The sequence below is a fragment of the Patella vulgata genome, chromosome 3 (assembly GCF_932274485.2).
Source record: "Patella vulgata chromosome 3, xgPatVulg1.2, whole genome shotgun sequence".
NCBI classification, from domain to species: Eukaryota; Metazoa; Mollusca; class Gastropoda; family Patellidae; genus Patella; species Patella vulgata.
The window spans coordinates 44,874,280-44,889,980 of NC_065881.2; the positions used below are offsets into that span (position 1 = coordinate 44,874,280).

The 15,701-nt window shown below is 33.7% G+C and overlaps 1 protein-coding gene across 9 annotated transcripts in view; it reads left to right on the plus strand.

Annotated features, from left to right (window-relative positions):
* The window catches only part of LOC126815796 (FH1/FH2 domain-containing protein 3), an 84,138-nt gene that overhangs the window by 17,375 nt on the left and 51,062 nt on the right, over positions 1 to 15,701 (plus strand). For 8 of the 9 annotated variants that reach the window (XM_050541741.2, XM_050541737.2, XM_050541739.2 and 5 more), the window contains one exon: positions 1,593 to 1,637. In XM_050541741.2, coding sequence (XP_050397698.2) covers positions 1,593 to 1,637 — 45 coding nt within the window. Of the gene's footprint in view, positions 1 to 1,592; positions 1,638 to 10,334; positions 10,689 to 15,701 lie in introns of those variants that run through there. The other variant, XM_050541743.2, reaches the window with a different exon arrangement.

Below are 15,701 nucleotides of genomic sequence, written 5' to 3' on the forward strand. Positions count from 1 at the left end.
CTGGAACATTATTGGATTAATAGATGTCAAATTTATTTTATCTGCGCTAAAAATAAAAATGACCACAGCGCTAAAAAGAACTTCGCGCTTGGAAACATGAGCGTTATTGTTAAATTAAATTCCTGTTTCCAGTCTCTGTATAATTCTTAAATTTTGTTTGCAATACAGTATTTAATAAAGAGGGCGACTAGATGTATGAAACCCAGACAAAATTGCATTCTTAAAAATGGTGTTAAAGCAATTTATTAATTATGTAAATTACTCGGAGGAAAAACGGGTCCAATTTTCAGTGTTTTGTAAAGTGTTTAATGTTATTTTCATACAAGTAGCATATGGAATTTTCTCTATAAATGAACATTGCGAACACATGGTCTATTTAGAAATTCCATCAAGCTTTATGTTTATAACATAAATGTTGCATATTTTGTAAACTAACATTTATCAGGCTTTAACTGGTGTTTTCTTTTCAGATAAAATGTTTGTTGCTTTTATCACACTAATAAATGCATGTTAGCAGTATACATTTTCACTTTCACAGATACCGTTTCACATACACTAAAGTAGCCTAAATTCACGATTTACGATTAACAGTGTAGTGAGGATTACGGTCAGTGGCGCTGTCACCTTACGCGATATTAGTTTATCAAACCTAAACAGGCACAATCGATGCCATTCATTATTTAAACTATTTTACTGATCCTATTGCAACACTCTATACTTGGTATCGCCACTGCTGGCAACCTTTACATTAGTATTAAGAGTCATCCCGCCATCAATACCGGATCGCAAATGGGGCCTAGTGTGGCACCGACCCAAAAGCCCTCCACGTCGGCCCACCCACACCAACAAAGTCATTTTCAGAGGTATAAATATGAATGTATGCTTATTCCGAACGAGTCCGAGTGGAGCCGATGAGCCTACATCACGCCAGCCCCCCACCCCACCCCTCCACACACCCTTTGTAACGACTAAATCACAGCACACTGCCCAGGAAAACATACCTTAGTAAGTTTAAGCGACCAGGCTGCTGTCCTCCTTAAGGATACACTGCCAGGATATAACCTAAGCATTTCTTAAAAACCCCTCCATGATTATTTTCATTCATCAGTCAGGGACGCGTTGCATTCGTAAATACAAAAGATGGCGGGGCGTCAACAATAGCGCTGTCCCCATACTTTTATTCATTGAAAATTCATTACATCATCGTGCGCTTTGCTATAAAATAATAAAATAATTATGAAAGCTTTCTTCGTGTTCTTTAATTTATTTTTCATTTGTATTGCTCTGCATGAAAAAGAGTGTTACAAACACCAAGGATCGGGCTACTTTTAGTGTTGTCACACAAATTTAGATTATGAAAAAATCCAGCTTTATCTTTAATTTATTTTGTTAGAATGTAAATTATATTTTTCCCCATTAGATCATTACATAGTGCATCATGAGAAATAAATATACAGATCTATTATTGTATCTTTTTCTGATTTGCCCAGTATCTTTCTAATTAAAATATCCTAGCATGTAAGTAGTTTGGGTCTACGTGCATATATGTAATCCACTATGCCCATTATTTATTTATGAATTATTCATTTCAGCCTTCCTACGAGAGAGGATATGGCGGTTCTGCCAGCTATGGAGGGGTAAGTTGATTTATTAAACACGCTTGTTTTGTAAACGTTTGAAGACTTTTCAAACCGTTGAACAACACCAACAGGAGTAAAGGCAGCAAGTGGTTCATAAACATCTTTTTGGTTGAATACGTTTCGAACCAATATCGTGTTTGAATTAAAAACACCCAAAACTTATGACACATAGAAACACCATGCCATCGAAGTGTTATTTTAAGGGTCGATTGATGCCGCCACGGTGGAAAAGAAACGGTATCCGTAAAAGTTGGAAAACACGTGACATGGTGCCACCCAATCCTAATAGCTCTACTTTTCACTCGGTATTTTAACGCTGGAAGAATTATGTAACAAAATCAAGCACATGTTATGCAGTGCGAATACTACACCTCTTCAAATAGCTTGAGAAACACCTTGATGCAATAAATATCTTCTTCCGGTCCCCAACAAAGTGCTGAAAACTCTCACGCATTAAACTCCCACCTCGACCTAAGTGACCACAACATCACTTGGGGTAGCAAATTACAGACCCAATCACTTTCGGCCAGTAAAAAATCAAATTTAATAATTTGCCATTCCAAATCTTTGAGAGCTCAGCGACTGGGCTGGCTTATCGTAACTATTTAGGGCTTTCTGGCAACAAAAGGTAATATTTACCATTTACACCAAAATAGGATGCGCTACCTAACAGTTTTGAGAAGATAATCTAGCCCTATGTTTACAGCCTTTTATCGACAGTTTTAGATAAATAAAGTAATTTATATTAATCAGTGTTCAGACCTACCCCGTAAAACAATGGTTACATCCGTGTCTAAATTGCAATGTAAAGCCCTCAAAATTCGAGGGAAAATGACAAAAGAACAAGGACAGTTAATGCCTTTAAAGGTCATTGTGCCTCAGTGTGGTGTACAAAATTATCCTATTAGATGCTACGTTAGTTGGTGCAAGCCTTTAAATTGCCTGTCCGAATGTTCGAAAATGTCTAAACTTCTTATATCTAGCAATTATTATTGGGGTTTTTTTTATGTCGGTTGTCTCCCCTTAACACTGATAAACAGACAGATGCGTTTTGCTCATTTACCCTAGTGATGATGTATCGATGTCATAACACACTACTGTTTGAAGATTATATTTAGCAAACTGTTAGCTTCCATAATACCTATTGACGTCATAAATGTTACCTTGGTAACGGTTATTAGAGGTGAACGCACCTGCTGGAACGCCAACAAGGCATCCTGTAATTTTCCGTAACCTTTCATATGTAGCCCATGTGTATGTGTTAGTAATCAATGTGCATCATCAGATAGACATTCTGTTTTTTCATAGATGAATCAGACAACCACTAAGAATGCGTTTCAGTGGTCGATCACATTTGACTGAAACTGAAAATCTATCTTGTTTGTTAAATACTCAGTCCAACAATTATTTTATTAAAATTTTCTGACAAAAAATGTGCTTTCTCTTCTTCAATGTTTCTCTTTGTTTTCTCCAGACTCCAGTCTAAATCAAATTATTATGTACTTGCGATCAAACACTGATCTTAGCGTCATTGGCAAAAAACTGATTTATCACATTCAATTATGACATTATTTGGGCAATTTCTTTGTCATCAAGTACTAATCTTTATATCACTGGAATGGTCAATGAATATATAGGTCCTACAATAAAGGTGTTAATGATATGTTTTGACCTATATGTGTCTAGTGATAAGTACTCCGTTGTATATATTTACAGTGCTAAACCATTACGTACAGTACTTCTAGATAACAAATATTTCTTTATCACTAGCTAAAAATCATAATTATTCTAAAACAAGATTTCTAGCAGTATTACAAAGTAAAAAGCTATTATGTTGTCTTCTCTTCTGCTTAACTAAATCATCAGTAATTGTGTTGTTTTCTGTTTCTGTTTGGCCATTGAGTGCTTTTGGACATGTTTCCAATCATTCCTTTCAAAGTATGGGGCCGCATTAATCGAGCACTCAGGGATCTGGATTATTGACTAAAATGCCCTGACATCGAATCTTGGTGCGAACGACTGATATATTTCAAACCTGGCCTTGTCCTGTCGGCGATGACGCCTGCCAGGCGAACAAGATAAGTGTGTCTGGTCGTTCGGTAGGAGGAAACTCCGACGTCCATTCATGGATACAGTGGTGTGCACGTAAAAGAAAAACACGACAGATGGAAATCAAACAAGAGAAGACGAAAACGCCACTGCCCGGGCAAACATTTATCCCCCACCCCCTAACAATGCACATGCAAACATAGAAATAATACTTGCCATATGTTTGTCTAGACATTTTAATGTAAACCCCGTTCCATTTCAGTCTATTTTTTTCAAAGTAACTTTGATTTCTAACATCCAAGTTCAAGTTATTGCCGAATCTAGTTCAATGTATAAGTAGGAATCATGAAAGTTATTATTGTGTGTGATTCACCAGACGCTGATATTAATGCGTAAAAATATTTTGGATCTATCAGCATAGACTTTTGTTACCCAGGTCCCATTTATTTGTTTTTTTAGCTATATGCAGTGACCGTTTTCAGACGGGTTGTGTTTACATTTGTAAGAAACCCGATGTGTCCTTCTTGTATAATGAACCATTAGAGGTCTATGTAACTGTAATTAAAATGTTCTTGAACCCTGTAGATCAGCTTGGGTTGTTGTTTCTCTGTGAGTCATTAAAGGTTCTCGAACCTGTAGATCAGCGTGGGTTATTGTTTCTCTGTGAGTCATTAAAGGTTCTTGAACCTGTAGATCAGTTTGGGTTGTTGTTTCTCTGTGAGTCATTAAAGGTTCTCGAACATGTAGATCAGCTTGGGGTGTTTTTTCTCGGTGAGTCTTTAAAGGTTGTCGAACCGGTAGATCAGCAAAGGTAACTGTTTCTCAGTGAGTCATTAAATGTTCTCGAACCTGTCATGAAAGTTCCCCTTACACATCAAGGTTAATTTCTCTGTAATTGACAAGAAGTCTCAAGAAATCGTTTTCGTTATATTTAAAACCATTCCTTTAAAAAAAGGGGTAGACTTTTAGTAAAATTGTTTCTGTGAAACCAAACTACTTTTATTTTAGATTTGAAAGACGTGGGCTATTTTGAAACATTTTCAGTTCATATTTCATTATTGTAGATTTTTTCCGTTATCTTATTAACCATCCTAAGCCACTTGTTTTGTATGTCACCTTAGTGTACTAATTTAGTTAAGGGGTTATATTTAGAAAAAGAAATAAAAAATGTGAATACTTGGCCCCTCGATAACACAGTGTGATCGTTCAACCGCGTTTTACCAAAATAACACCCGAGTCTAAAGGCGGTACCAGATAAAGTTACCATTCAGTCTTTGAAATCACCTGGCACTCTGCCCTTTCAGAATGTTTATTTGTTTCTTGGCAAAATAATTTAGTTCTTGTCACATGTGCAGGTGTTTTTGTATTTTTTTAACATAGTGTTAAATTCAAGTAGAATAGTACATAGTTATAAAAGTTGATACCCCTTAAGTAAATTATAAGATACAGGTGCAAGACGCAACTGAAGATACAGTGAACATATTTTACTCATGATTTCTAATATCTATCTATGTATACACGGCTTTTTTGTCAACTTCTCTGGGTTTTAATATTATGATATTAGTTTTAGTTTTAATTTATTAGCATTTCGCCGAAGGACGATTGTTATAATTTTAGAGTGATTCTTTGTTCGAAAAATGGGGGTTGGGAATGGGGGTAAATCATGAATTATCACAAGCCACAAACTGTTCTGTTTAACTACCTGTTGCACTTTGGATTTTATCGGCAAGAAGGTGGTGTGATTGATTTATTCAAATTAGCGCACATCCCAGACGGTGAGATATAGGTGAACGGGTAAATGTAAATTGCACATATATCTGTTTTAAGAAGTTCATTCCTACAAATCATCACGTGCATGCATCTAAACATTTATGCTTAACAGTTCAAACAACTAATTTGCACTTTGCGCACATGTTCTTCTCTAATTGGGAATCTGTCTTGCATTTTGAACAACTTTATTAGATTTTTCTGGAACGTTGCCACAGAGATTACATTTTAGTTCTATATATTACATTCTTCGGAATAATATCTAGGTCTTTTACTCGGTTATAAACAATTGTGCAGGCCCATGGATCGTTCTATTTTTTCTATTCTTTATAATGAATGGGGAGATAAATGTTGTATAGTCTGAAAATGCAACTGTGGCTAGTTTAATTAACATTATTTGGTGTGTTTTTGTTTATTATGGTTGGTGTGTGCTTCGGTTTTTTGGGGGGTGGTGGGGTCACAAAATGTAAACAATCTGTGCTTCAGCAAATGGATTAAATATTTTAATAAATTTTTATAAATTTGTTACGAATGTCGTAAAGGATATAATTTAATACACCGCAGGACCTTCTTCTGTAAACAGACTTTGCATTGGATTCAAGAGGCTGCCGATTAAAAATGATTGCAATCGGTCAACTAAATGACAAATGCGAATTCATTATCGACGGAACTGCCATTCGAAAAATTTATAGATCTTTGAATAGTACATGAGAACATAAAAACAGAATAAAGGTCGTTTCAAAAAATAGTTTACTTATCTATTACGACGTCCAAAATTGACTTAATATACATCAACTATTTAGGTCCCTTTATGATTTGGTTAATGGAATTGAATTGTCGATCAAAGATGGCTTGAAATAGAATTTATGTGTCTAAATGAGTGAGGGCTTCACCTATCTATCTTTTCAACAAGTAACATATTTTGTTTTAATAGTCTCTCAAAGTCTTGTGTATTTTTTTTTTCTTTTGGACTTCAAATGTGTAGTTCTAATTATAATGTATCGACATTAGTGCGCTTATATAAAAAATTATCGCCCTTGGTTTGGTAGCTGTACTAGCCTAATTTGAAAAAAAGTTGTGTGTGGGCGGTCTTTGCCTTTATATTTAAGCACGTGTAAAGAATGTGATCTGTTTTATTTGCAATGGGCAGTATATTAAAACCTAACTTGTAAATACATTAATAAAAACAAACAATTGCCCTTCTTAAACTTAAAAGATATTTTTACATATTCCCTACACTTTCTTTTGTGGTTTTTAATGTCCGTCCTTGAAATGGCACTGCTGTTCGGGAATAAAACCCCCACAAAAACTAGAAGATAAGATATTATCAAGATGTTCGGTACTGTAGAAACTACTTATTATAAAACCTACAACAAAATCTTCTCTTTTCTTATATTGAAAAAACTCCATATCACGTAATTAGCATCAGTGACATTTTTCAGTTGTAACACAACGACGTAGAAAGTAGTTCTTTTCTGAATAACATATTCCTGTCTCGATCCCTAGATTTGTATTTATGATTTTTAAATAAAGTTAATATCTGGTATGAAACTTATAATTGAACTTTAACAAGCATTTAGTTAGCTTATCACTACAATTTCTTTTTCTCATTAAATAAAAGGAAATGCGTTAATGTGTAGATAGATGAAGCAATATGGTGTGATAATATTCATCTTGCCAAAACTAAGATAAGATATGAACACCGGTATCTGAAACAATTTTTTGCAGGCTTGCTGGTTGTGATTTTAGTTCTGTTTAGGCCTAATAGGTACTGTTATGTGTAATTAGTAGTTGAATCAGATCAATCCCAAAAGATTCATTTTAAAGCTTGACAATTTTAAGTGTGATGTCATGATAAGATTTAACAAATATCATAAAGCGAAATGAAATGACTCTTCATCAGCACATTCTTGTAGTTGATTTCAAACTAGGATTTAAAAAGACTTGTTGTTGCTGTATAACTGTGAATATTGAATAATTTTCCATTGTTGTGGCTTGGTACAGTACTTTACTTTTCTATTTACAAAATAAATCTTCTACATAACACGCAATACAGTATTTAGTAGGCATATTAATAATAAGTAATAATACTAATAATAAACAGCTGGAATCAAGCAAAACTTAATGAAATTACGAAACGGGAACTAGGTAATTTCGGAACTAACATATGGTTCAATATTATTTCAATAATTCGCTTGCACGTAGGTTTCTTTAGCAGTGGGAAGAAGCCGGAGGACCCGGAGAAAACCCACCAGGTTGGACAGGCGACCCTACTCCTTGTCACGTACAACCAGGAAACAAACTCAATGACAGATCGTATAATGCAGCGCACACTCGCTAACCATTCGGCCATCCAACCCCACGAACTTCAATAGACATTCCTCAATAAATCGCAGTCATATCTGGCGTATTGAATTGACACAGGAGAGGTTATTTCCCCAAGAGATTTCGGAGTAAATACGCGCCGCAAGATACGGGGTTCTCAATGGCAAATCGCTGAACACTCTACGTGGATGGAATGTTACTTTCTTTACTGCCTAGAAATAAGTTGAAAGCGCGTCGAAGCATTTTGGTGGGTGAAGACAGCGCCATATAAATAATTTGTAATAATAATTGGTCATAGCTTCATCTATATTCTAATTTATCTTTATAGTCTAATAATATGTATATTTACGTATGGAGATAGACTTATTTGCTTTCACTTGCTATCCCTGCCAATAAGAAAATAAGACGTTCTCTCACCTACTTCAAGCAGAAGGTGAATGTAAAGGCATCTTCTTATTCCTAATTTATCTTTTAAGTCATGTAGAAAATTTCGAAATTTCTTGGTTTATTTATTTAGTGTGGTTGAGGTCTTTATGGAATGGAGAATTACAATTCGTTTAGATATGTGTTTAGTTAAGATTTGATAGTCAGCGGCTGTACAAACAAATCGGACGTGAATATTGTCTTTAGTTTATTAGAGAAAAGCAGGTTGCTACTGAAATGTCTTCACTTGTATAGTTAATATAGGTATCAGTATCAACAACATATGTATATTGTAAGTAGTACATAAATAAACAAAGGTTATTGACCGACACCATATCAGATGATCCAGTAGAAACCTGCGCCACAATGATGGGTTGGGATGGCCTAGTGGTCTAGAGCAGTGGTTCTCAACCAGTGTGCCGCAACACACAGGTGTGCCCCGAGATCTTCCTAAGTATGCCGCGAAATTTTGAACGGCACACTAGGAAAATGAGAAAAACCAGGTGATCCCAATTGAGTATTCACTGGTGTCTACTAATAAGTTCATAGCTGTGAATGGCTAGTCTATGTCTACTGTTATATTCCGTCTGACTTGCCATGTTTTTATTTTGCAAAATTCAAATATTTTTCATATATATTTAGCCAGGTACGCCGCTATTTTTTCATGTATTCCAAAGTGTGCCGTTAGCAAAACAAAGGTTGAGAACCACTGGTCTAGAGTGTAACGCTTCGATCTTTAGCTGGCTTGCGTTTGTGGTTTCGATCCCTGGGTGTGAGTGTATGTGGTTTGGGGATAGGGGCGCCTTCTCAACCTCGTGGGTTTACTCTGGGTACCCCGGTTTCCCCCCACTGGAAAGACTCCTGCACGTGCGCCAAGATAATAAAAATGAAAATAACTTGTCTGCGGTATCACCTTCGGTACAGCGCCACAATAGCTTCACCAAAACACTTAAAGAGGAGGCAACCTTATTAATGGTTTTGTCAAGTCGAAGGATACCATACTAATTTAAAGTTATATTTTCTTTAATCATATGAAATAATTGTCAGTTTTAGTCAAATTTTTATAATAGAGCGCTTATTGATCCGGTGTCCGTTGTTCCGGTAATCACGCTCTTTGCCCCCCCCCCCCGAAAAAAGTCTGAAAAAACAAACAATGTTTAAAGGCATCTATTTCATTAATAATGCTATTTTTCACATTGAACGGGATTAGGTTATAACTATTCGTGATATTGAAACTTATTGTAAGTATATAACTACCTATTTAGTTAAATAAGAACTGGGCATCTTTATTCAACTGTCATTCGTAAGCTGCCATTGAACATCAAGCAAAATATCGCATATGATGTTTTGTGGGATTCATTATTTTAATATTAATATAGGAACTACATCCACTGATGTTATACATTTTTAAGATACCTTCTCATTTACTTTGAAAGATATGATACTTATATCTTCTCCTGTTCTAATAAAGAATGCTGAATGCTGTGTATTTCTATGTTAGAGAATACACTGGGTTTTATCCTGTTTTAAAGAATAGGCTTGCTGTGGGTTTTTTGGTTTAGAGAATATAATTTTTTGCTAATATAGACATTTAGAAATACACTGTAGAAAAAAAGGTATATTTCTAATTAGAGAATACAGTATTTTTCTATGTTAAAGGATACAATGTATTCTGTTTTAGGGAATTTATACTTTTTTTGCTGTTTTAGAGAAAACTGTGATATTCTGTTAAATATTTTTTTTACGGTTTTGGAGAATATGGCATATTTCTGTTTTTAGATTAAGAAAAATATAACCGTTTATCAAAAGTGTGCCATCTCTGTTTTGACAAACAATAAGAAACATACACACATGCACAGCATCGAAGGAGAACTATAATATACCTATCGCGGAATAATACAAGGTGTATCGTATTACTAATAGTACCTATGAATGTATACTAGATAGATACAACACAGACTATACGCATGTTTTATATTTGTTATCGTTCAGTTAAGTTAATTTCTATTTTAAAAAATATATTAATGAGAATAGCACATCCGTATAATTAACATTCACTCATTCACAGTCTGATAGGTTAAACCCACAGGAGCTTTCTTAGAGAATTTGTATTAGGATCTGTATACTTTAGAAACAGAGGTTTACGTTCAAGATACAGGTTTTAAGAATTAACTGTAAATTAGTATATGAAAGAGAAAGAAGTTACCAGAGGCTGACTTGTTGGTATTTTTGGAGACTTTTGACGTTTTGGGCCAACATAAGCTTGGCAACGTTGCCAAATACTGATTTAAAGACATTAAGAAGTTATAAGAGTTGAGATTAATCTGTTGTTGTGGAATACTACTATAGGTATTGTGTGCTGTGGTGCTGGACATTAGCCTATAACAATACTTTGTATTAACGTACACTTACTGTATACGTATCAGGAAATAATATTGTATTTTCGACACCAGGTGATTGGAAAAACAGCTCACAACATGTGAGGTAGGTTTCTTAAAAATAATATTATAATAATTTATATTTAATCTTTTATATATATGTCTTCATAGTAATATTAATAACATGATTGTTTCCAATATCATCAACTATGAAGTATCGTGTTTACATAAGTATAATTTTTAGAAAATATTTTGGTTTTTTTGTTTATTGTGATAAAGTTGAGGTCTCTTTTGGGGCCAACAATTTGCTCTGAAGAAATAACATCTGAAAAAGTCGTTTCAAGGGGCTTCGCTGCCTGGGCAAATAGTGGGCGTCCTTTGTTTTTAAGTTTAGTTTTCGTTTACAAATAGTTATTTCTTATCCGGAAGCTAATAAAACCATATCGTTATCTTTTTATAATATTAATTAACTTGTTTCGTGTGATTAATTGATAAATTAAAAAAGTTAAACAGTCGCTATAAAATGTTTATTCGTTTTGAAATGGTTGCAAATTAAATTTATGTTCAATTAATTACACCAAGGTGTTTTTTTAAACCTTATTTTCTGCGTCCCACAAGGGTCGATCTAAGGATCATCTTTTAAATGGGTGTGTCTTAATTAAAAATTATATTAAAGACTATGAGTTGCAATGGTTATATTAAAGCTTTAATCCTGGTTAGTAATACCTATATTTTGTTCTCTACTATGCTTATTTTTTTTCTTCCATTTCCAAGGTAACATGTTGTTCTCTCATGGGATACATTAAATCTCCACTCGCCTCTAAAATCTTATATTCATAGATTAATAAACTGCAACACATGCCTCTAAAAGATTAATATTCATACATGTTGGATATGGTATCTTTTGTTGACAAGTGTTGATATATTCATAGGAAATTTAATGACTTAGACTTAGTTTACTTGGTTTTAATCATTTTGAATTTAAAAAAACAAACAATACTATTATAAAAGAAAGGGTTTTGGTAGTGATTGGATTGGATATCATGTTTTTTCTGATATAAAAATTGATACAAATACGATAGCCCTGCTTTAGAAAATATTTTGAGATATCTGACTGTATTATTTCAGGCCAACTTATCAGAACATAAATAGTTGCACTTCTGTTCTTCATACTAGTCTGCATGTATTATACTTATATATTAAGAAACTGTTAGATGATATTATATAGAATCTTGAAAAAAAAGTAGAGACTCCGTTAATGGTCCATAAAAGACACATTAGGATGAACGTTAATTTGTATGAAGATACCACTTTTCATCTGTGGAGTTCAACTGAGAAACGACTTTGGTCTGTTGTTATCTTAAACACGATAGATTCTGTTTCGTAAATCCAAGTCTAAACTATTGTTCCATTAGGTAGAGACGAGGGTATGGTTACTCTTTCCAGAACATCTGCTACCACTTCTCATTGAAGATTTCTTCAGGCATTGTTCTATCTTGTTGTATGGAAACAAAATCTTACAGGTTTCATCGCTTTACTTGTCTACTTTATTCTAAATATCAGGCACATATTTATTTATATTTTTTCTAACCTATTTATGAGTTCAAATATTAGTCATGCGCATCTTTTTGTGTTACGAAGAATATGTCAGAAAGATAATGATATATAATTGGTGAACTATGGCAGGCTTATTGACCTTTAACCTACAAAACAATACTACATGATATTGGTTACGTTAAGTATAATTGTTTATCTGAAGAATGAGAATAATATTGTAACCACAATATGTGCTAAATTAAATGAACCCTTTTTCAAAATGTTTCGTTAAGTTCCTAAAGACCAAAATATCTGTTATATACTGCTGAAAAAATAACAAGTCCAATGAGAACATGAGGGTATATTTTTTTTATAATTGTTTATTTGGGGTTTTTTTTGGTTTTTTTAAGCAAATACAAACCTGCTCAATGCGAGAAACTACTGTTTTATTGCAATTTGATGACACTGCAGACTTGAACATAATATATTATCTTTCATGGAACACGTATTTCTCATACTATCAAATAATCAACAATAAACGTACAACTAACCCCTTTTTGTAAGACCATTTACCCAATTTCGGAATGATTTGTAATAAGAGAATTCGCGAAAGATAGATAATAAAAAAATAAATCCCTACCTCCTTACAATACGTGGGTTGGGGTATTATTTATTATTGTAGAGTGATATCTATATGATTCATAACAACATAATTACATTACCTACATGTTGCCAAATTTTATGCTCCAATTCATTATCCATTGTCATCGCTAATTACAATGTATATATTTATAACTTTATGATTCTTATATACCAACCATCATCTCTGGTTAAATCATTAACAATTGTTTACCACCGTGATATGTAATTTATTGTCAACGTTGCCACTGATTCGTTTTTTAATCATTTATTTGAGTCGCTGACATATCTATTTTTGTATTTAGTAATTTGGTGTATCTTGTTTCTAAAACAGCTTTGTCCATGATCTTTTCTTTATTGACCAAAAACAACCGAGTTTTTGAATATGATAGCCCGGTTACATTATTTAAACAAACATTAAGCAAGAGCTAAGTCTGCCTATTGCAGGTCTTTCTTTAGGCCTGAAATGTTATCTAAATTATTAATTAGACATTAATTAACTTATCCAGACCATAATCAACTCTCGGTGTCAACGCTAGCCTGCGATAATTACTGGATTACGATCAGATTTGCTGCTCAACTTTCATTCATGATTTAATCATGAAATGGATAATCGAGACTGTTTTTTTTATCGTACCGACTTTAGTAATAATGGTCGCGGCTAGACCGAAAATTAAATCGCTAAAATCTCATTTCAGAGTGGATCAATTTGACTGAAATTTTCAGCAAATTTTCTTTACATTATCTAGTTTTTAACTATTATAGTGATAACTGCCAGCTCTTTATCTAATCTCCTATAATGTATCTTTAAGATACATGTATGAACGGGGAATTATGAATTAAGGGATTTTTTTTTATGAGGATAAGAAATTGCGACTTCCACCAGAACCACCAGATTGTAAACTGTTAAGATACATCGACAACCTAGTAGTTCTGGGGGAAGTAGCAATTCTTGTTTTGTATTTATGTCTATTAAATATACTAAATTTCCTTCAAGCACATCACCCACAAACAGTTGCCTGGCAAACGTAATTTGATCTGAAAATCACAAGAAGCAGCTTTTTCAGGATTAATTATTGTCGTTATGATTTGTAGAGTTTTTGAGCAGGGCCCATTGTGATTTGTTATCCATAGTGTGCAGATAATATCTATTACTAATATGTGATCTCAAAAATGGTCAAATTTAATAGCAAAGACAATCTTAAATTCTGGACTTAATCAAACCGTCGATTTGAGCGATTGTTTAAATGAACTATGGCCCTGTAAAACATTCAAGCCAAAACGTCATTGATCCACGCAACTACTGTTAAATAGTCGTCAATATAAAACACTGAACGCCATGACTTAATCTGTCAATGTAAAAGATGAATATAAAAGCGTTGCTCTATTATTTAAAAGTGGAAATGTGCAATAAGCCTTTCTCTCGAAGACAAGGATTCAAAGAAACATCCAAGAACACCACACGTCATGGATTGATTTATTATGATAGAAAGCAACAGCTAATAACCACTTTGAAAGAGGAAAACAACTAGACGTTAATTAGTTAATACCTTCCCTTGAATTCTTGTCTCTCACTGGCAAGAACAATAAACTAGTCAGCAGTTAGGTACTAAACTTCCTTGGTTCCTGAAAGTCTGCTATCAAGGTTTCTGATCCAAAACAGATAAGCCGCAATCTGAACACACCCCTGTTAACAATTATTCAATCAAACTGAAGTCACTGTATAACTGAAATATTATGTTTTAATTACTTTTATTTATTACGTTTTATTTCCTGTTTCCTGTATTCGAATGTTTCAATATATTGAAATTCTTTAATAAGAATGTCGATCAAATGGTTTGGATAAAACAGAGAAGTGGGAGGTGTGTGTGGGGGGGGGGGGGTCGATTGAACAGGGGACCATCTTGTAAATATAGGTTGGTCAGGGTTATTTTTATCTAACATTTTACCCCTCGCGTGTAGTACTATTTTAATTATATTATACACATTATTTAGATAGGAAATGGAAATACCAAATTTACTCTTAACACATATATGTTTTTTGTTCTTAATAATTTAAAAGAAACTGTTTTAAAATTTAATTTACGGTAAAAAAAAAAGAAAAGAATGATGAGAGCTAATTTATTCGCTCCGGTGTCATACTTCTCATGCAGTAATAGTACCGCTGACCAATTTGAATACCAACTGGCAATGAGTTGTACAAGTATTCAAGTTTATTTTTATTACAGAACCAACGACCGTAAGAGTTTGATAAACGTCTTAGGTTGCAAACAACTACTCACAGCATTATCTCTAGTACCTAAATAGATTGCATTTCCTGCAATCTGTTTTGTAATACACTTTCATTACTGGTTTCAGTTCTTAGAAAAAGAATTTAACTAGTCAAGTAGGAATGGTTTGTTGTTGCGTTTATAATATATAGATATAAATTGGTTTTAATACTAATCTATTTATCTTGTATGCATGTCTGGTATATAACCAAGAACAGAACTAGCAGACGTGTATGACATCTAAAGTTTATGGGATGGGTGTCTGTTTGCTTTATAATGGTAGTCGACAGTTGCATAACTTTTGACTTGATATTCGTTAGGAAATACATTTCTTAAACGTGTAATTAACATCTAACTGTAGCAATAGAAGCTTATTTTAATTAATGTGTTTGATAAGCGTTTCAATTTATAGTAAGTAAACGATATATATATTTAAACAGGACAGGTGCAAAATTGACAAAAACAGAGATTAGAAACGAAATTCGGATAAAATAGAATCTCATTTCTAGAACACCAACACATGATTCATAATTCCCCGCCCTGGGGCCTTCTTGTTTACAAATGGTACATTCGTCATGGTAATGTTCCTAGATGATGGTTCTTATTAGCTTGTTCTTGGGTTGTTTATTTTTTTGTTTTGTGGGGGGGGGGGTGAAAATGTTTCGTAATCATGG